General features: G+C 54.1%; 2 protein-coding genes across 3 annotated transcripts in view; one reads left to right on the plus strand and one right to left on the minus strand.

Annotated features, from left to right (window-relative positions):
- Nucleotides 1-666: 666 nt before the first annotated feature.
- On the minus strand, nt 667-10,502 carry LOC105806637 (chromosome unknown open reading frame, human C9orf9). 2 transcript variants are annotated; one of them, XM_012639827.1, is made up of 5 exons: nt 10,396-10,502; nt 5,211-5,389; nt 2,419-2,621; nt 1,655-1,802; nt 667-738 (listed from the first exon to the last, which is right to left on the minus strand). In XM_012639827.1, exons 2-5 carry the CDS (start codon nt 5,352-5,354, stop codon nt 727-729), a joined length of 507 nt encoding a protein of 168 aa, XP_012495281.1. In that variant the 5' UTR covers nt 5,355-5,389; nt 10,396-10,502; the 3' UTR covers nt 667-726. The 2 variants fall into 2 exon arrangements, with proteins under 2 accessions (XP_012495281.1, XP_012495280.1); XM_012639826.1 differs by lacking the exons at nt 667-738; nt 10,396-10,502 and having other exon boundaries at nt 1,481-1,802; nt 5,211-5,354.
- A 614-nt stretch (nt 10,503-11,116) lies between these two features.
- Nucleotides 11,117-21,199, plus strand: part of AK8 (adenylate kinase 8) — a 134,447-nt gene continuing 124,364 nt past the window's right edge. The window contains exons 1-3 of the mRNA XM_012639685.1: nt 11,117-11,200; nt 14,023-14,107; nt 20,720-20,769. Coding sequence (XP_012495139.1) covers nt 11,117-11,200; nt 14,023-14,107; nt 20,720-20,769 — 219 coding nt within the window. The remainder of the gene's footprint in view (nt 11,201-14,022; nt 14,108-20,719; nt 20,770-21,199) is intronic.

Genomic DNA, 21,199 nt, shown 5'->3' on the forward strand with positions numbered 1-21,199 from the left:
GGTTGGCCAGCACATCGGGTTTCCTCTAGTCCCTTTGGTGGAACCCCACTGACAGGTGTCCCAAAGCTCGCCACCCCTGAGCCATGCTGGTTGTGTTTTGTGAGTATGCCAAGGAAGCAGTTGCAGCTACCATCACCACCTTCTCTGTGCCCTTCAGGGCTTTGGAAGGAGGCTGAAAACTGTGCCTTTACCAATGTCGACGTCCACGCTGGTTTGGGATCTCTTGGCTTGGGACATACGCGTAAGGAGCAGGGGTGACGAGCTTTGTCTGCAGTGTGGTTTTCAATTGCTTGCCTTCTGCCTGGCTGCCTGGAAATCAGTATTGCTCCGCCCATTTTAATGGTGGAAACAACTCCTTTGAGACAAAGACTCAGGGGGCAGGTTTTAGTTTGTCTGGAAAATTCAGGTTTTCTTGTCTGAATAGATCTCTAACTAGACTTTCCACCCTTGAAGAAATGTCTCAGTGCTGGCCCTCTGCAGATTGTTGGCATGAACATCCTAGAAGTGGACTCTTTCTAGAGATGGGCATGCACCCGTCTAGAGCGGTTTCTCTCTCCGCTGTCTGCTTGTGGTTCTGCTTGTGTGGCTATTGCCCAATGTCCTTGGATGACTTAGGAGAAATGTCGATTTTCAGGGACAAATCCCAGGAAACCAAGCCAGGCAAAGAGGTGGTAGAACACTTTTTATTCTTGACTGTCTCCCCCTGAGGAAGCAACAATACAGAAGCTAAGTCGTCCCCTGTGAAGGGAAAAACCAGTAGTCAGACTTACTTTGGGCAAGTTCAGAAGCCAGGGACACATTTTATAATGTTCGGGGATTGACTATCGTGTGAAAACCAGGACATTGTCCTTATACAGGAGCCATAAAATCAGAATTCTTCCAGCCTCTGGCATGGTCCCCCTCTCCCAAGTAAAGGTGGGGGAGAGGTGGGTTCATTCCCCTTTGGCTTTGGTCCAGAGAACTAAAGACACTGAGGAGTTCTACATGCTGACCCTCGCTTCATCCTGGAGGTGGGAGCATCCTGTCTGGCAGACAGAGTGCATGCCTTGCCTACGGTTGTGGCTGCTTGGCGGGGCAAGGAGCTAGGTGATCTCCAGCTTGACAGCTCACTGCAAAGCTGGAGCCCACAGCTTGGCCAGGCCTGGCACTGTGGTGGGTGTGGCTCAGAGAGGACCTGGGGGTGCAGCTCAGTGCCCTTCCTCATTACCAGACTTCCTGGGACACCCTCTACCAACACCACACTTTGGGCAACTCGTGTAAGTGGGGATCCTCTTCATCAGCACAGAGCCTGACGCTTAGAGGCGGAAAAGTTAGAAGTTAAAGCAAGAGAGGGAGAGAGATTCTCAGTAAGATATTGGCTGTTCTCTTTTGGGATTAGTAAGTGGTAGGGACTATGGGCACCAAAGAAAATGGATCAACCAGCAGAAAGCAAATTCCATAATAAAGCACCCCCCCAATGGAGCAGGCCCCTGGCTTTGAGTTACAGTTTCCCACCAGGTGGTCTCCAGGGAGGTTTGGAACATCCTTTGTCTTTCCCCCTGTCTTTTGTGAGTTGCCTATACTTGTGTTTTCTGAACCGAGGCTGGGTGCCTGTGGTCTGGACAGGACGAGTGGCTCTCCCAGTGGTTTCCTGGCGCACCTGGGGCTCACTCACAGGCTGCAGCACTTTGCGGGGCAGCTTCTCCGAGTGGGCGATCCATTCTTTCATTAAGTCTAGGATGATGGGGATGAGGCTGACCACGCCTCCGTAGTGGTTCCTGGCCTCGTCACAGCTGAGATGGTTCACCACGTCGTGGGGGTATCTGCAAGACAGCAAGAGGGGGCCCGGTGAGCCCACGCTCCAGGGACTCACCATGCTGTGGCACAGAACTGGACATGCACCATGCTTAGGCTGTCTGTCCCCGGAGATTTGGTTTAGTAGGTTTGCGGGCCGAGAGCCCCAAGTGTGAGTTGTGAACCACTAACCTATGGTTTGTAGAGACCTGGGTCAGGGGCTGAGGAAACCTGCAGGTTCATCCCCTTGACCCATCTACAAAAGGGCCTCGAGGCTCTGGCACATCGTGCTGCGGGCGCCCTAAGGAGGACCTGCAGTCGCGGTGCTGCTGCATCCCACTTCTTTGCATATCAGTGAGGGTCTCTGGGAGCTTCTGGAAACAACTGCTCTATCACCCCTTCTCCCTTTGCTCGGTGCTAACTCCAGTGAGACGGGTCCTATGCCCAGTTTTGAAGAGGAGGTGTCACTGAGTCAGAGTCACTCCAGCAAATTAATGGGGACTAGGATTTCCTGCGTGGGGCAGTCTGGGCAGTAGCCACGTGATCCACGCGACAGAGGAGAGGAAAAGTGCAGTCACTGCCCTCGGCAAAAGCCTCCCACAGGCACGTGACGAGGCCTCAAGAATAGGACCAGAAGGGACTTACCTTGCCCTAAGGCTGCTTAAGTCGTTGCTTTGGCTAACAAGGGTTTTGCTTTTCTCGAGGAGGTTGTTGGTGACTGGGGTGCCAGAGTGCAGGGCCTCGAGGTGCTGGCAGAGCTTGTTCAGCTCCGAACAGATGTCCAGGAACATGAGCAGAATCCGCCGGTCCGTGGAGTTGTTGCAGTAGTGTTCCATGTAGCTCTGCACCTGCAAAGACCAGCGTGACGTGAGCTGGGGAGATGCCCACCCACGTCCTGGTTGGCTTATGGGGCAGACATCCAGGAGCACCTGCCCTGTTCCCTCCCCTCCTCCCAGATTCATGGCGGGGATGAAAGCAATGCTTCAGCATTTTAACATACAGACCATCGTATACAGTTAACATCAAGTGTCCCAGGCTGCACACAAAGTGCTTTACAGGCCTGGTCTCACTCCTCACCGAAACCCTCCATGCTGAACAGATAACCTTTTTAAATCGTCATTTCACAGATGAGTATCACGAATGTTGGAAGCTCAGAGAGGTGAAATAACCTGCTCAGGGCACCCATGTTAGAGGCTTAGCTGGATTTTGTCCCCAGCTCAGTGGCTCTGAGCCCATGCCCTTACCAGTCCCCATGTCACCTAACCCAGCCACCTCCTCAAGCAAAGGGGACCGCTCCCTTCCCTGACTTTTGATGCCATGGTCCCACTTAGAGGACCCACCCTGAGAACTGCTGTGTTGGGCCACCCATACTGAGGAGGAAACGGAAGGAACTGGAATCCTTTGGGCTCTAGCTGTACTGCACTTACAAGGTAGAGAAAGGAGGGACAGGTCACTCAGCGGAACTGGGGAAAATAATCATCCATGTGAGGAAAAGAAAATCAACTCTAGGAGGATCAAGAGCTTAAATACCAAAAATAAATCTTTAAAACTCCCACGTGAATATGTTTTAGATGTAGAAGTATGGAAACCTTTCTTAAGCCATAAAGGGTACTAACTAAAAATACTGATACGCTGATCTATTTTCAGCTCTTTTTCTTGGTAGGGGGATGGGTCCTTCCTGAGCCAAACTCTTTCTCCAGGGCTGCCCGGGGCCACCCAGTGACTCTGCTCCTCATGGGTGGGCCAGGGCGGGAGGCCTGATCTTGTGTTGGGGAAACTGGCTCTGGTCCAGGCCAGATTAACTGACCCATTCCACAGCCAAACAGTTCTACCCTCTGTGATCTGATGATGGAGAAGCGGGTGGTGAGGGGGACCTGCGGCCTCAAGGCCACATGTGGCCCTCCAGATCCCCAAGTATAGATAGCTCCTCAACTGAAAGCAAATTTTACAGAACAAATCCTTTTCATGAAGGGCTTTGTTTTGTGAAGTTTGGATTCAGTCAAAAGGCTGCACTCAGGGATCCAGAAGGCCACATGTAGCCCCAAGGCCGCAGGTGCACCCTGACCCACCCAGAAATTTCTACATCTAACCCAGGGTTTCCCTGCTCCGACCAGTTGCCTTTCTGTTGCTAAGGGATGGCTTCCCAAATGATCCGAAGTGGTTCCTTCCCAAGTACTGCCAGGTCCACAGCAGCTTTGTAAGGGGGGAGAGGCCTTTCACTCACACACTTCTGCGGGGGCACCTGCCCCACGTTGTCACTACAACAGAGCAGCTGCTACGTGCGCAGGCAGCCTGTGGACACCGCTGGTTTGGGGAGGGCAGGAGGGAGAGTCAACACTCCAGATGGAGAGTCGGAACACAAGGCCATGCTTACCACGAGTGGCAAGAAGGCCACTCCTTTATGTGCAGGAGGAGACGGGCAGGGGTCGCACAGCACTGATGTCGATTCGGCGGTGGGTCTGTACTTTGGGGTACTGAAAACCTGTCTAGTGCCCTTAGAAGGTTGAGCTACTGGGGGATGGGCAAAAAAGGATGTAGCCAGTTTATTTTCAATAGTTCAGGGGCAAGTGCTTGGGCACCTGGGGCTAAATGTCACACACTGGCGAATCTAGATGAAGGTTGTGTGGGTGTTCCTTGTCTGTACATTTAACATGTTTCAAGTTAAAAAATGGAGAAATCTTAGAAAAACTAGAGAAAAGTTTTTAAAGATGTTGACAGCAAGGGTTGCTTGTTCTCCAAGACCCTGCTTCTCGGACTAAGCAGTTCTGAGCCCTGAGCTGCATTCCCGGCCCATCTCTGAGTGGTCACCCTTCATCTTTTCAGTCCCAGGGGGTCTGGCCTGTGTGTGTCCTGGCTGCGTTGCGACCCAAGCCGCTGACTTCATGGAAGGCTCATGTGGTCTTGAGGCCTCTAAGTTCCACAGAGCGACTTTGACAGCAGCTAACCCTCAAGAAGATGAGCGTTAAATAAAAACATCTGCAGAAGTGACTAGTGATGTGCTTAGCATGTCGCAGTTCTCACACCCCAGTGGAATCTGATGGGAGGGACCGTATCTGTCTGGTCACCAACAAATCCCATTTCCCGGGGATGATTTCACTGGATCCACATAACATGAGGAAACCGAGGCTCCGAGAGGTCAACTCACTGGCTCAAGGTGACAGAGGTGGCATGTGGTAGAGCCAGGATTTACACCCTGGCTGGCTGAGTCTTGAGCCCACGTCTTTAATGCTGTTAGTCACTCGCATATTTGGTGGGGGGATGAATGAATAACTCATTCCAACAGTTAGGATCTGGGTCCTGATTCTGGCACAAACGTGCTTCCCGTCTCTGGGCCTCATTTGTCTCAAGAGAGGCGACTGAGCTTGGTGAGGCCCCGGAATCGGAGCCTGGCAGGTCCCTGGTCACCCCGCCCGCTAGCCCATCGCCGGGGGCGCCACCTGTCCGATGCTGGAGATGGGCCGGATCTTGTCGTGGGCGTTCTCCCTGCAGTGCTCCAGAGCAGCAATAAAGGTGAATTGTTGCTGCTGGAAGAGCTTGTACTTCTGCTCGATGCCGCGAAGGGATTCTTTCACCTCATTCATCGTCCTCCTCCACGGTCACACGGGGGAGAAGGGATCTATGGGGAGGAAGGGGAGAGCAATGACGTCCCGGGGGCCAGACACTCAGCCCAGCTCCAAAGGGAAGGATTCTCCGGGGAGGATGCCCACGGCCCCTCTCCGTGGGGCGCTGTGCCGAGCGTCCCCCACAAGCCTGAGGGGCAGGGGCTGTTTTCATCCCCATTTTGCTGAAAGGAGAAGCAGCCCTGGGAGGTGATCTGCTAAAGACCCCCCAGGTTGTCCACGAGAGAGCTACGCCTGACCCTCGACATTTACCCTCCGTGGACACATTCTTTGCCACGAAATGTGACTTCCTGCCCTCAGCTGTGGACCATTTCTCTGGTCCTCAGTGTCTCCGATTGTGGGTAACACAGCCTCCAGTGCCTCCCTGTGGCGTCAGCAAAGCCTGGGATCAAGGGATATGCCACAGATGTAAGACCAGCTGATTATCAGTTTGGACCAAGTTATTTTAAAACATCTGCCACCCTGCAGTCAGTCGGTGGGAAGCTCTGGGAATTCTTTCCCGCGGACTAGGCAGGGAGAAGAGTCAACACTTGCTTATCTGGTCTGAGAAGATTGCCGTCTCCCTGCTCTGTGCTTGGGGCAGGATCCCTGATCTCAGGTCTGTCAGTGCCCTGGGCAGGGTTGGTGGCTGGCGGACTCCTGCCTGCTCTAGTGTTAACTGCTGGAATCACCCTGGCTAGTAACACTAACGCTGCGGGCAGTGCTCTCTTTTGGCACCTCACAGACTGTCCCTGCCTGTCACGACTGAGGCAGTCACAAGTCTAGAACCCTGTGAGCAGAAATGGCTGTGGGTTCTACACTCCATGACATCACAGTTTTGCTGAGCACGTGCAGAGTGCTCCGGACCACATCTTCCCGTAATGTTAGAGCTGGGAGGGATCTCAGTCGGTCAATGCCTCTGAACCTCTGGGGGGAAAGCGAGGCTCAGAGAGAAAGGACCTGCCCAGGGTGTCATAGCACGTTTGTTCCAGAGACACTCTGGGTCCCAGGCGTCTTGATATCTAACCAGCATCCTCACTGCCGCCACATCCAGCTGCTCCTCCACTGCCACCAGCACACATGGAGTCCAGGCTGGAACGCACCAGCCGGCGCCACCTGAGCGGGGCTTAGAGGAGGCTGTGCCGAGGTAGGGAGGTAGGCTCTGAGTGAGATGCCGGAACTGGAAGGGGCTAGAACACTTGGCGAGGACTGGAGTGGGGAAGGCACGTTCCAGGCTCCAGGCAGTTCCCAGGCAGAGAGGAACGAGAACAGGATAGAGCCAGGAAGCATTTCTTTCTGCTGTGTCCAGAGCAGGGCGGGATCTGGGGTGGCAGGGGGTGGTCTCTACGACAAGAGGAGATGGCCTCGGGGGAGTGAAAGGAAACACCAGAATAGACCAGAAGGTGCCTCCATGAAATGATGGGTGCAGTAAGTCAGAGAACTTGCAGAAGACGGGGCAAGAGGCCCTTGAGCGAGGTGGAGCCCAGCCGTGGACCTGAAAGGAAGCAAGGCTGCCCTGGAGAAGCCACCTCAAGAGGGACCCTGACAGTCACACCGCACACACCTGAGGGGCCTACTGGGAATACAGAGAGCGCTTCCGAGGCAGGAGCCACAGGGCTGTGTGGCCAAGAGACACGGAGCCGCTGCAGCTCCCTGGGCCTGGGCCAGGCCAGGCCAGGCAGGGCCTCCTTCCAGCTCGGCTGCCTGAGGGAAGGGCTGCCGGGGTTGTGGGAACGGGTGGGGGCCCGGTTAATCGAACACCTGCCATACCCTGGGCTGGTCCCTCCTCCGACGGAGCAGACGCGCCGACCCGGGCACAGTGGCTTTCTGTTGCGCCTCCCACGAAGACAGGCCCACCAAGGCCCTGCTAGGGTGAGGCGAGGGACGCGCTCACCTCCACGCAAGATTTAAGGGAGTGTCAAAAAACTCAGCAATCCAGATAAAAATATTTTAAAAAATAAAACTTAGCAGAGTCCAAAAAGAACATCAGAATTCTTAAAAACAGGATTGCTGTGTGTGCCATATTGGAGCCTGAGGCAAAGTGAACCATCAGTAATACCAATCCTGTCTTTATTTAAATTTCTCGTATTATTCCAAATGGACTTTTGGCACTAATTTTGATTTTTAAAAAATATGGCATTAAAATATGATAAGAGTTTCTCGGCGTCCCCCCTGCCTTAAGCTTTGTGCCAAGGTGAGTGCCTCGCTTGCCGCTGCCTCATCTTGGCCCAGGGCTCACAGGGGACTCTGAAGGTGAAGCCCCAGAAAAGCCAGAGAGTGGCACATAGGTGGGTCCCCAGGGAGGAGAAGTGCGTGCCCTCTTGGCCTGGCCTTTCCCCACAATGCTCAGAGCTGCGGTTGGTGGTGGTTGAGAAGGCCCTGGAGTTACACAGGCCTGGCTCCCATCCTGGTTCCATCCCTTCTTGCCTCAGAGCCTCAGTGTCCTAACATGCTGCAGAGAGACAAGAGCATCAGTCTCCCACCCTTGGGGTTGGCATCACATGAGACAGGCGAAAGTTGTGGGCCCTGGAGTGGGAATGTGGCGGGGCCCAGTCACTGGTGCCATCAAAGCATGCATGTGATAGCGCGGGAGTGCCACAACAGGCCGGGTGTGTACCGCAACGGCTGCAGGGGCTGCTGAGGGCTTGACCTCCTGGAGGAGGGAAGGTTTGAACCCAGACTTGAAAAGAAGGCAGACCTCGGAGAGATGGAGCAGGTGGGTGGTGCGGGACCTGGGCTAGAGGTTGGGGGCCAGGGATATGGGAACATTGTGAGCAGGTGCAGAAGAGGACAATGGAGGGGGTCAGGCCGAGGGACCCTGGGTGTGAGGCTGTGTGTTTGGAAGAACCAGTGAAGGCATCTAAGCCAAGGGGGTGGAAAGCACCTCGTGCATTCATTCTCGTTTGTTCCTTCTATGTGCCAGGCGCTATCAGGTGCTGGGCTATCTAGCACTGGACAGAATAGACCAGATTCCTTGCCCTGGAGGCAGACAATACTCACAGCGAAATGCTTAGTATGTCCGATTTGGAGGGAAGTGGTGGAGACCTGGGGAAGAGGGCCATTTGCAGGAGGCTGGGTAGGGGCAGGGTGAACTAGAGCCACACACCAGCCCTCAACCATATCCTGTCCTGAAGAAGGGTGCTCACTCCAGTCCTCCTGGGAACAGCAGGTCACCAACAGGGCTCTGGGACGTGCATTATCTCAAGTCCTCACCACAGCCCTAGAATAGGATCCCATGATTATCCCACATGACAGATAATGAAGCTGAGGCCAGATAAGGAAGTCTCGATAAGCTAGTCTGGGCTCTCAGCTTGGATACTTCCCTTCCCCCTTCCCTCCCTCAGTGATGGCCTTAAAGACAAAAAATGCCAGACATCAGACTGACTTGGTGGGGGTAGGGGGAGGACACCAAGGGCCTGGAAAGCTGCCAGCCTCTCCTAGGGTTCATCCATGAGGTGGACCCCTGGGCCTCACTTCTACTCCCTCTAGACTTTCCATCTTCCCCATTCCAAAGCAATAAAGACTAACATTCGGGGGGGCCGCCCTTTGTGTGCCGGGCTCCCTGCCACCCTCCTGGGGCTTCCTGGGGCTGCCAAGTTCTCCAGGGATACAGTGCTACCTTGGCTGGTGGCCCTAAGAGTCCCTGAGAGCAAAACTGACTCCATTCTTGATCCTAGCGACTTGTGACATGCACACCAGGAATGTCACGAGAGGAGCTGTAATAAGCTATCCAAAGTGATCATCCCTTGAACCAGAGCCACTGCAGCCACCTTAGTGTGGATGAAAGGCACGGGGCGGGGGCACTTCTCAATCTGGGGGAGGAGGGAGGGAAAAAAATGATTATCCAATAGGTTTTGGGCTTTAATTGATTTGTATTTTTCCCAGGCTGTTACAGAAGATTAAATCATGGTATGAAAAGTGCCTAGGGCTTAAAATAAATGAGGAGAAAGGCAAGTCATTTCAGAAATGTCCAGGAAGCAAACTGAACCTCTCCAGTGCAAATTGCAGGCTTGGTTGTTGTATTCTTTGTTCAGGGGAAGGCAGCTTCCTTTTCTTCCATGGCTATCTTTACAGGTGGGTTTGACAAGCCTGCCCAGGTGTACACACTTTGAGGAAGCGGTCGTGGGGGAAGAGGCGACACTGCTGGTTTTTACCAATGGGGGGCATGCGTCTTGGCTGCTGACTGCTGGCAAAGGGCTTTGGCTGCCCTCGGGATGCCTAGTTCAAGCCCTGGCCCTGCCTTTGATTTAACCAGAGACCTTAGGCCAAGATTTTTCCCCTTCCTGGGCCTCAATTTATCCATCTGTAAAATGAGGGAGTTTGGATCAGAGGCTCTTCAAGGGGTCTTCCGATTCTAATGCTCTATGATCAACAACTGAGAAAAGAAGCCCAGAAAGGGGAAATGATCTACCCAATGGCACCCAGCCAACTGCTCTTCACTGTTCGGATCCTCTAATTTCTCACCTGGCCAATGGGAATGAAGGTGCCTATTTCACAAGGTTGTTGCAAAAATTAAATGAGATACTACTACTAATAGCAGCCCCCATGTATTTTGTGCTTACTGCATGTCAGGTGCTAATACTTCAGAACAGGAGCTCGTGAGAGCCTTCTATAGTCCCCACTTCACGGGAGGGGAGGGAGGCACAGGACAGGTCAACAGCTCGCCCAGCTCCCACTGCTAGTAAGAAGTGGAGCCCGGACTTGAACTTGGGGCTGTCGGTATTGGTTATGCCTACTCCTGCTCCGTGACGCACACAGACAAGTTTGTCGCGAGCACAATGTAAGAGTTCAACTAACAGTCCGTGCACCAGGGCTCCCAGTTCAGTGCTGCGACCACCACCAGGCTACCCCGGCCCCCCGGGGAACAAACACGACTCACAGAGCTCCCTCCCCCGTCGCGTCTCCCCGCAACCCCTCCAGGGCCAGCGCGCAGCCCCTCCACCGCCCGCCCCCCACCTTCCTCGCTTCCTCCACGGTTTGCGCGTCCTGGGGCCGGCGAGGGCCCGCCCTCGGCCCCCTTTACCCTCGCTTGTCTAGAGCGTCTCCGCTTCTCAGAGACCCAGAAGCTGGGGTGACTCGTGGGTGTCTGGGACCCCGGAGGGGTGGGGAGGCCCTTTCCAGGACCTGCGACGAAGGCGGGGGTGTGCAGACGTCGGCGGGGGCGGGGCCGCGGCCCGATTGTTGCCGCGGGGCCATAGCAATCGGGTCACGTGGCCGCGCCGCCCCACCCGGGAGGCGGAGGCGGGGTCCGCCCGGGCTCGGACGCCCTTGGCCCTCCGGCCCGTCCCATGGACGCCCCCTCCCCCCCCACATCTATTCCAGCCTCTTCATTTCAAAGACGGGGAAACTGAGGCCCAGAGAGCAGAGCCAGAGCTGGCCCACGCAGCTTCCGCCGCCCGCCCCCGCCCGGCCCCTCGGTGGTGTTGCGGGGGTCTCCGCACTGGGGGAGCCCCGCCGCGGGCAGCCCTGATCCTAGAAAGCGCAGCTGGAAGCGACTTGAGGGTGTCGCCCGTTAAGATGCGCAGATGGGGAGAGGCCGGGGGAGGGGAAAGTACTCGTCCAAGCCGCCGAGCGCGTCTGCAGAGGACGTCGCGGCGGAGGCGAACGGGGCAGGCGGGGGCCGGGGCGAGGTCTGTGGGCGGCGCCTGCGGACGGGCTGGGCGGGGCGGCGCGCGGTGATGACGCAGGCGGCGCGGCGGCCCTAGCGACGCGGTTACTAGGGAGTGGTGCGCCGCAGCGGCGACATGGATGTGACCACGGCCCCGCACCGCATCCCAGCGGAAATGCCCCAGTACGGGGAGGCGAATCACATCTTCGAGTTGATGCAGGTGACCCGGGTCTCCCTGCCCTATCACGACACGGGCAGCGGCGGGGGAGCCTCTGTCGCGATGTCGAGTGCGCGACGAGACCTGCAGCCGGGGGGGCCGAGTCGCTCGCCCACGAGGCAGCCCACCTCTGGGTGTCCTATTCTTTGTGTAGCTGTGACCCCGAGGGCGCCCTCGAGCTGAAGACCCCCCTCCCTGGCCGTGACCGGTTTACCTCGGGCGGAGCCTGGTGGGAGGAAAGGGAGCAGGGCCCTGAACGATCCACTTCACACCCTAACAGCCACTGTGGCCAGGATATGGTCCTGGCTCTGCCGCCAGGTGGCCTTCTGGTCTGTAACAAGGCCCTTCCTTTTCTCAGTTTCTCCACCTGGAAAATGCTGGGTTGCCAGAGGTGGCCTTCAGGGCGCTCTTCCACGCCGGCCATTCCGAGCCTGTCGGATTGTGTGGGGGAGCCTCTCAGTACAGGTTTGGGAGCTGGAGGTTGTCCTTGTTAAAGGAGGCGTCCCCGTCCTCTGAGGCGGCCGCCTCCAGCAACGGCAACATCGCCCATCATGACCCTTCTCAGGGCCAGGTGCCCCGACAGCTCCGAAGGGTCTCATCCTGGGTTCCAGACTAACCGGGCCCCCACATCACCGTGTGACTTTAGGCAAAGCCCTGCCCCCGCCTGTGCCCCGGTTTTCCTTCTGCAGCCGGTGGAGGTAAAGGCTTTTAGGAGCTCGATTGGAAGAACTCTCAGCCACTCAAAGGTTTTGAGGGCCAAAGGGAAGCTAGAGCTCAGTTTCCAGAACATCTGTCTGCTTCTGGGGGTACACCCCATGCACGGAGGCACAGCCATGTTTATGCCTGTGGTCATGTGACCGCTGACCTGCATGCTAGGGAGCTGAGTCCATCTCTCCAGCAAACATATGCTTCCTTTGGAAAGTGTTAACTGACAGAGGGAGAGGGAGAGATTCCTAAAACTGCTTGACTGTCCAATCACAAATAAAATAGCTAGGTAGGTTAGAAGTTGGCAGCTAGTGGGTAGGCTGGTGGAGCTCCTGGGGCCCTGTGGTCTGCTCTAGAGAACCTGGGGTGTCTTCCACAGCAATGATCAGACGAACTGCCCAAGAAACCTTTCAGTCCGGTGTTCCAGTCCTTAGTCATGTGTGTATTCCCTCCTTGGTTTTGACCTTTTCCATTTTTTATACTTGTTTGTTTATTTAGAGACAGGGTCTTGCTCTGTTGCCCAGGCTGGAGTGCAGTGGTGTCATCATAGCTCACTGAAGCCTCAGACTCCTGGGCTCAAGGGATCCTCCCACCACAGCCTCCCAAAGTGCTGGGATTACAGGCATGAGCCACCATCCCAGCCTACTTCTTATTTTAAAATGATTTTAGACTTGGAAGTTTAAAAGTAGTATAGATTTCTGGTCTGCCCTTCCTCCAGGCTTTCTCAGTGACCACCTCTAACATAACTGTAGTGCTTGGTTAAAGCTGGAAGGTGACGCTGGCACAATGTGGTTCCCTGGACAGCAGGCCTTGTTCGGATTTCGTCCGTTTTCCCCTGCACTTGTTTGTGTCTTGTGTGTACAGTTCTATGAAATTTTATCGCGTGTATAGATTCACATAACCATGGCCACATTTCCATTTCACTGTAATCATTTCTTGAAATCAACTCATTTTTTTTTAAATTAAGTAACTTCTTTTGCTTCATCCTAAGAAATATCCTCAAAATTATGGGTCTGATATAGTTGTTTTTCCAATACACATTAAATATGCAACTATTTAAAATTGAAATGAAAAATATTCATGTATAAACCATCTAGAATCATCTCACACCATTACATCAGCAATATGCAAACATGAATTGAGTCCAGCTGTGCCACTGAACATGTGGGGAAGCTGAGGCCCAGAGAAGGGAAGGGACTTGCTGGTGAGATATAGACGACACTAGAACCAGGATGTCTCCCAGTTGAGTGCTCTTTTTACTGCCCGACACTCCATCTGCCCCCAGAGGGTGAAAGCCCCTCCCTGCTCGGCCCTAGGGCGGAAGGATGCCCCTTATTACAGCAGCCCAGCTCCCGTCAGCTGCACAGTTCATTTCTGTGCCATTTGTTCTGCAACCCTAAAAGCGGCTTCCCTTGATATGTTTGCTCAGTTGGATTAGATGGCCAGGATATCCCAGGACTATTTAGATACTTGGCGGGAACGCAGGTAATAGTGACGGCCGTGTCCCCTAGCAGACATCTACACTGTGCACTTGCTGTGATTGTGCCAGGCACTGGGGTGCCAGAGTGTCCAGGAAGACAGTGAGGCCCACATAACCCGTGGTCTGCTGGGGGCTGGTGGCTGGATGGGCAGGGACAAGGTGAGGCAAGGAACAGGGACGCAGGCGCAGGTGCAGGAACATCCGACAGATTTACCTGGTGCGTGTGCTCCTAGTATCTGAGGAGTGAGAGATTAGCCAGGACAAGAATGAGGAAGAAGCATTCCGAGCTGCGGAAACAGCATTCGCTGAGGCCCTGAGGGGGAACGACAGTGCATGAGAAGAACTGAGGGAAGACTGTAGGGGCAGCGCAGAGGGACCCAGGGGAGAGGGCCCTGGGACTGCTGCTCTGAGTCGGGCGAGGGCCCTCCAGCTCCGCCTCCCCGGCAGCACCCACACAGCCCCTTTCCCCCATCTGCTCATGGGGACCCAAGCAGATGCCAGCTGGGGCAGGGGCTGGGTCCCAGGTCGAAGGCATGTTTGGTGGGGTGCAGTGAGAGAGCAGGCCCCGTAGCTGGTATCCATGGCGACTAGGGTTCTCCTGCAGGTGCTGACCACCTCGTTGTCTGCCCTGTGCCCACAGAACATGCTGGAGCAACTCCTGATCCACCAGCCCGAGGACCCCATCCCCTTCATGATCAAGCACTTGCGTCGCGATAACGATAATGGTGAGCACTTGGTGCGCGTCCCCACCATCTTTCTCCTCCTCTTCCTCCTCAGGGGCTTCTGCGCTGCCCTGGGCACAGCGGAGAACCGCTCTGTCCTACCTGTGCCTGAGGGAGGTCAGAACAGGGTGGGGAGGGCTTTTGACAACTTGGCAGTGGTAGTTAATTGAAAACTCCCTTAATTTCTTTTGGAGCACAACTAATAAAAATTCTCTTGCCAAGTTATTAAAATGAAAACCTCAGAATGGCCCGTGGAATAAATTATTAATGCTTCCGCCTGCCCTAACTGATGTTGCCTGTTGGGTTTAAGCTCTCTGATCACTCCACTTGTCAGGTGTAAATTTGGTTTCTGGTCTGCCTAGACAGGCAAGTGCTTGGGCTTTTCCGATGGTCTCATTATCGGTGCCGTTAATGAGTTTCAGAGCTCCCCGAACCTTTGCAGTCGACGAGTGCGGGTCGGCCAGACCCAAGGCCAGAGTGCAGAACCCGGGAGGAGGGAGGCGCTCACTCGAGGAAGGGCCCGCACTCCGTTCCACAGTGTGCCACGTGAGCTCTGTCCTGTGGGAGCTGTCAGGGAGAACTGGTGTCTTGGAGTTTTTATGTTTCTTTCATTGAAGCTTTGAAGGAGCTACCAGAACACTAATGAAATTAGCACGTGGTGCAGCTAAGGACAGAGGCCTGAAATGCCCTGCAGTGGGGTTCAGAAGGCCCAAGGTAAGAAATGACACTGAGTGGCTTTTTAAAAAATGTTACAGAGAGGAGACTCCAAGCCTGCAGATGCCCCAGGCACACTGGCCTTTTCTGCTGCCAGACACACAGGTCCTGATGCAGTCCCAGGCTTGGCTGTGGGAAATAGAGTGAGAGGCTTCTTGGATCCTGGTGCCATTGCATGGACCTAAGCAGGCAGGTTCAATGACAGCCCCAGCAAAGGACCAGCAAAGAGGCCCTTTTCTGATTCTCTAGTTAGGCACAAGTGGGTGATTCTCTGGGCATCCCCACGTTCAGCTGACTTGACTGAGAGCCCGTATGCCCCAGGTGCAGTGGAGCGGTGCCAGAGTGGGCAAGGAGAACCACCTTCCTGAGCTGTCGAACTCGCTTCCTCCCCAGCCCCCCGTCCTGGTAGAAACGACTTGGCCCCGCAGCGACTCTTCCCAGATGCCTCCTTTCTCTGTGTGGCTGTTTAGTACCTGGCGCAGGCGGTGCGGGATCACGTGGTGCCTCTTCCAGATTCACCTGCTCTGCAGGGGGGGTGCTAAGCGCACCCCTCCCTCCTGGCTGCTCCTTACTGCTGCAGACCCAGGCTGTCCCCCAGGCCTCACTGACCTGGGCTCCGTGTGCCAGAGGAAGAAGTTTCTGCATTCCCCTGCTCCCAGCCCTGAGGCTGAGCTCGGGTGTGGCTAGGCCGCTTTACTCGAGGGCTGCTGGCAGCATCTGTGCCCGTGCCCAACTCTCCTATGCTGCCACCACCAAAGAAATGATGGAAAGCAAAGGGAAAGCAAAGCAAAGGGAAAGTAAGCACAAAGTGAAAGTAAAACAAAAGCAAAGGAAAAGTAAAGTATGAAGTAAAAGCGAAGGAAGGCAAAAGTCAACCAAGAGCGAGCAGAAGCAGCTGCCGTGCAGTGCCCTGCCCCCATCCTGCCACCCCACTGTCAGGGACCCTTCCGTTCATTAATCATTGACTCATTCCCCCTTTCAAATGTAAAGGGATAGTGAGAGATCATTGCTCTCTCTTGGCCTCAGTTTCCTCCTTTGTAAAATGGGTGTGTCTGGTTAAGTGAGATAGAGGCTGTGAAGCTCTGGCCTGGTCAGCGGGGGCTGCCAGGGACGGCCCAGGGCATGGCAAGTCCTGACGCTCCCACAGGTGGGGGCTTTAGGGGATGAGATGTTGAATTTTCACTTGTGAAAAGCCGAACGAGAGTTTCTAAATTAAAAATTGTGCTTTATACTAACACAACCATCTGAACACGGAGAAATCGGGATGCACTGGCACTTGCTACCGTCGGTTTGAAAATCCCGTGTGTGCCATGTTCTGTGTTCTTAAACCTCTGACCTCAAGGCTTAGCTAGTCCCCCAGCCTAGAAATTCAAGAGCCTGAAATTTGAGGCAGATTCTGTCTTCTCTTTACATTTTGATCTTGCATCTGTGTACAAATTTAGTTTTCAGTGTCAAACTGTCCACTTCATGAGGATTCTAAGTTTAAACATCCCCTCTGTCTCGTTGGATGCAGTGCAGCCGATGCTGCTGGACAGCCACCGCCGCTGGTGCCTCCTCCCCCGGTCACCTCCTCCCGTCGGCCAGGCGCCCCCTTTGCATTTGTTCACAGGACCCAGGCTTTCCAAAGGCTTTCACGCGTGGCCCTCCACGGGGCCTTCGCTCCCTTCTCCACGTCACCCTGCTCCATTGCTCTCAAGCAGGGCCCAGGAATCCAGACCTGCCTCGTTTGCTTGCTAGCTGAGGCTGGCCTCCTGTCCGTCCTCCCGAACAGCCGGAGTCAAGGCATTTGGCCCAGATGCTCTCAGGGAGTAGAGTCACTGGATCCCAGTAATGCCATTCCCCACGCCCTCCGTCCTCACTGCCAGGCCTTGGGCTGGCAGCTTTTATGGCTGTTGGAGCATGTTTATCCTTTGGCTCAAGTCCCAGCTGCTTACATTGAAGAGAGGGACATTTGCTGGTTTCCCTCCCCTTGCACAAGCCTTCACAGACACATAAAGCAAAAATGGGGCAGGAGGAGGGGAGGCAGGGGAGACCACCTTGCTTTTGTGACTTTTCTAAGGGCGGGGAGAAGCCCAATCCTCGTACATTCTAGAAGAGTGCGGGAGGCTTGGAGAGGTCCCATGACATCCGAGGGGCGTCTCTTCCCCTGGGCTACTGTGTCAGATTGTTGTGCCTCCTTCCAGCCACGCAGCGGCCTGTGTTAACTGGAGCCGGGACCTCAACCCTTCCTCTCACTGGGCACGGGGTTAGCCATGACACACGGCGACATGGCCAGTGACGGGCGTAAAGGGAGAGAAGGCTCCGGACTCATCCTGGTGAGCATGCACATGAGGGAACGGCACACGGGCTGGCAGCCCCTTTGCTGAGAGAAAAGCAGATTCAGTACAAAGTGAGCATTTACAGTAGCCCTGGGCAATATTAAAGCAGGCGATGGTGTATATAATGGTATGTTTCGTTTTTTATCAAACGTTTGTCCAAGAAAGCTGTGTATTAGAGCTCCAATACCTAAGGGTTTTCTTGTGAATTTTAAATCATGCTCCTAGTTAAACCTCAAAAGGATCCGTGGATGGAAAGGTTTTTTGATTTCCTTTGAAGTGGTTTGAAGAAGTTGATTACTCTTGGCAGTCAAGCAGCCTTTTATGACACTGTTTATAAATAATTACTCATGAGCAGGGCTGGAGTTTCAAGGTGTTAGATTTTAAGAAACTGAAATTAATCACATAAATGTGTGCGAGAAATTAGGTGGGGAGAAAGGCCGTGGATGTTCCCCTTTTAAAGTATTTTCATAGATGTGTACAATTTGGGTGCCACTTACAGGAACCCGGAAGGGGAGGGTTTCCCCTGCAGCCTTCCAGCCTGGTAACTTTGTCAAGATGAATGCGTGACTCGGAATGAGACTCCTTCCCAAAATGCCCTTGTCGAGCCACATCTCCTGGGGTCTGCGAGCCCTGAGCCCCGTTGGGTCTGGCCCACGTTCCAAGGGGCTTCACCTGGCCTGCAGTCAGAGCCCAGGAGAGGCAGCAGGCGACGGGCATGTTAGCAGACCCAGGGCCCGCTGCTCCCTTATCCGACTTTGGCCAAGCAGACGCTCTCCCCGTGGTCCTCCACCTCAGCCCGGAGGCCCCTCAGCCCCGACCACTCTCTCTGCTGCCCCTCCCCCGGACCTCCCGTGGCACCCCAGCTCCAGTCTTCCCTCATCCTCTCACCCGACCATGTGTCCCCAAAGCCACCTCATTTCCAGACTTGTCCTACAAGGTATTTTCACCTCTGTGGCTTCTCTTCCTCAGGGGAGGACCCTGGAAGGCCCGGCCCCAGGTCTCAGGCCCAGAGCAGAGAACAGGCTGCTCAGTCCCTGCCCCGGCTCCCACCCCAGAAGCTGAAATGCCTTCCCCACTTCCATGACGCCAGGGCCTGGGCTGTGACCTGAGCCGCACCAGTGAGCTGAGCGCAGACTCTGGACTGTGGTCCAGGAGTTGCTCTTCCTGGTGGCCCTGCGGGGCCTGGTTCCTGGGCAGTGGTGGCATCATGGCTGGTGGCAGCCCTGGGCCTGGCTCCCAGCCTGTGCAGGGGTCTGAGCCACACTGGTTCTTTGCATAACGCCCTTCTCTTCTTGACTCAGCCACATCTGGTTCCTGCGGCTTGTACCCAAGAACGCTGACTGGCAGGGGACCCTTTGTGAGGCAGTGGTAATGATGGTGACAAAGGTGATAAATAGAGACCAAAGAATGAGATGGGGACAGCCTAGGAGGCCACTCCTGAAAACCATGCTGTGTGTGGCTCCTCGCAGTTCTGTCTGCCATGGGGACAGGCAAGGAGGATGAGACTTGGTCCCTGTCCTCAGGGAGCTTGCTGTTCTGTGGGGGACAGCAGTGCCACTGGCTTCTCAGCAGTGGGATGAACCTAACCAGAGTGGAAGGCAGCAACAGCAAGCCAGCGGTCCTGAGCCTTCAGGGAGGAGGAGAGCGAGGGTCTCAGAGAAGGAAGAGACAGCACGGGCCCAGGGTGGGTGTGGAGTGGGTAGGGGTGAGAAGGACATTCCTGATGGGGAAATGACAAGTGGCAAGGTAGGAATGTGGAAGGAACACCCGCAGGAAGAATAAGAGAAGTCCAAGGCTTCTTAGATTAAAGGAGAGGACTGTTCAGGGATCCCAGGTAATTCTCTGCGTCCCCCGCTAGACGGGGCTCTGGAGGAAAAGGCTGTCAGGATGACCAGGACATCTCTCGGCCTTCTACAGAGGTCCTGCCCCTTAGCGTCCAAGGAGACTTTAAGGGATGCAGAGACCTTCGGGCAGAAGAAGATCGGGAGCTGTGTCCATCATACCATACTGGGCAGGTGACACCCAGCCCAAGCCTGACTTGGAGAGACAAGCGCTGCAACGGTTTGCTAAGCTGGAGCACCCCAGTGTTGCCCTGGCAGCCACCCGGGCCGGAAGAGGCGCACCTGGTGCTGCCTTATCCAGGGCCTGCCACCTCTGGCGTCCCTTGGTTCACATCACCACTAACAGTGGCAAGTTACCTGCAGCTCACACGTCAGGGGGCTGCTGGGCCAGATGTATAAATGCACACAATGCAGAAAACAACAGGGCATCTAAAGCAATCAGGAACAGAAAGCAGCAGCAGAAAGCCACGTGTGTCCAACCCCCATGTCCTTGAGGAGATGGCAGTTCCCTTGCCGGAGACTGGGGCAAAGAGGATGCCCGCCTCACTTGCAGTTGTCGTCCGGTACAGCTGCCTCACTAACGTGTCCCCAGGAACCGTGGCCCCTCCTGCTTTCCTCGGCAGCATCCAGCTCCACGCAGGGATTTGTGCAGTGAATCAGTGAATTATCTTGAACGCTTCCTCCACGTTTTCCCTGAAAATGAGAAGGAGCCATGAATTTGGGCAAAGGTCTATTTAAACCCAAGCAGCCTGGCTGGGTGTAGATGTGCTGATCATTAAATCACTGGCCAAAAAGACACTATCTGATTCCTTCTCTGTGTCCAGCCCCAAACTAGACGGTAACACCTCTCCCTCCTCTTCACGAACCAGATTTCCTCCCGGTGGCCCGGCCAGGACAGACGTTAGAGGCTGCTCCCTCCGTTCATCTGTCCCTGTGGGTCTGGCGTCAGGCTGAGGTTACTTGCTCTGCAGAAGTAGGGGAACAGAAGTAGCACGATCGAGGTGGCATTGGGTGGGCACTCAGCGTGGCTTCATCTGTCCAGACGCCCCGCCTGTGGCCTTGGCTTTGGCCCAAGTGCACGTGCCTGTCAGCACCTTCTCCCCACAGAGGTCGCCCCTGTTCCATTTGCCAGCGTCTGCGCAGTAGTCTGGTAGCTGCTTTGGGAATTCTGTGGGGCCAAGAATATTCCAGAGCCAAGACGATAAGCTGCCAGTTTTTTCCATTTGCATAGAAATGTCCATATTTGAAAACGAAGACTTTCCTTTTCTTGGGATTTATAAATTTGGCCCATACACTCCAGGCTTTTCCCATTATTTTCCTCTGTAAAAGATGGGGAATACAATTTGCTAAATAAAAAGGCATAAACATAAAAAGAGTTTCAAAGGTCGATTTACATAAAATACAGCTTTATTTGAGAAAGCATCCCTGAAACAAAGTCCCTGTTTAAAATGCTTTATGGTGTTTGAAATCCCAATTGTTCTTGATATTTATTAGTTTGGCAAAAAAGTTACCGTGTCCATGTCCCCGTGGAGATAGAAGAATAAACCATCTCTGTGATCATTACCTCTCTAAACACAATGTATTCTATGGCAAGAGCGTCTCTGAGCCGCTGCGTTACAGATGGCCGTGTCACTGGCAGAAAATGAAATCTGGGGAGGAAATAAGTATGCCCAGAATACCGCAGACATGGGAGGCTGCTTTGTCACACTGCATGATGACGTTCAAATCTTTTTATTCCACAGTGCCGAAGATTGTAATACTAGGTCCACCCGCCTCGGGGAAAACAACTATAGTAAGTGTATCATATTAAGTGTTGTGATACTATAATATCTCATTTATCCTCCAGAGCTAGAATGAGACTGCACCTCAGTGAATTTGCAGCATAACTGAGCTTCTCTTCTTCTTTTTCTTCTCCTTCTTATTTTCTTATCACAAAAGGTAGTTGTAAGTTCATAGTAGAAAACCTAGAAAATACAAAAAAACAAAAAGGTAGTTCCCCAACTATCCAGAGAAAAGCATTTGGTTTTTCGTGCCTACATGTGCACTATCTTCACACACCTTAGCTGGTTATCTCCATGAATTTCTAGAAGTAGAAGTGCTGGGTCAAACAGCATGTACATTTCATAGACTTTGCTAAAATTCTCTCTTGAAATTTTAATTATGAAATCTTTCAAATATTTCATAATTCGAATAGAGAAGCACAGAAACTACATCATAGTCAC

This window comes from Propithecus coquereli, unplaced genomic scaffold (assembly GCF_000956105.1).
Source record: "Propithecus coquereli isolate 6110/MARCELLA unplaced genomic scaffold, Pcoq_1.0 Scaffold142, whole genome shotgun sequence".
In the NCBI taxonomy this organism is placed as follows: Eukaryota; Metazoa; Chordata; class Mammalia; order Primates; family Indriidae; genus Propithecus; species Propithecus coquereli.

Coding starts and splice junctions, on each gene's coding strand:
- LOC105806637 (XM_012639826.1), bottom strand. CDS start 5,354: ATGAATGAGGTGAAAGAATCCCTTCGCGGCATCGAGCAGAAGTACAAG. Junction 2,622..5,210: donor CCATCTCCAGCATCGGACAG/GTGGCGCCCCCG, acceptor TGGTCTTTGCAG/GTGCAGAGCTACATGGAACA. Junction 1,803..2,418: donor TTAAGCAGCCTTAGGGCAAG/GTAAGTCCCTTC, acceptor GCTGTCTTGCAG/ATACCCCCACGACGTGGTGA.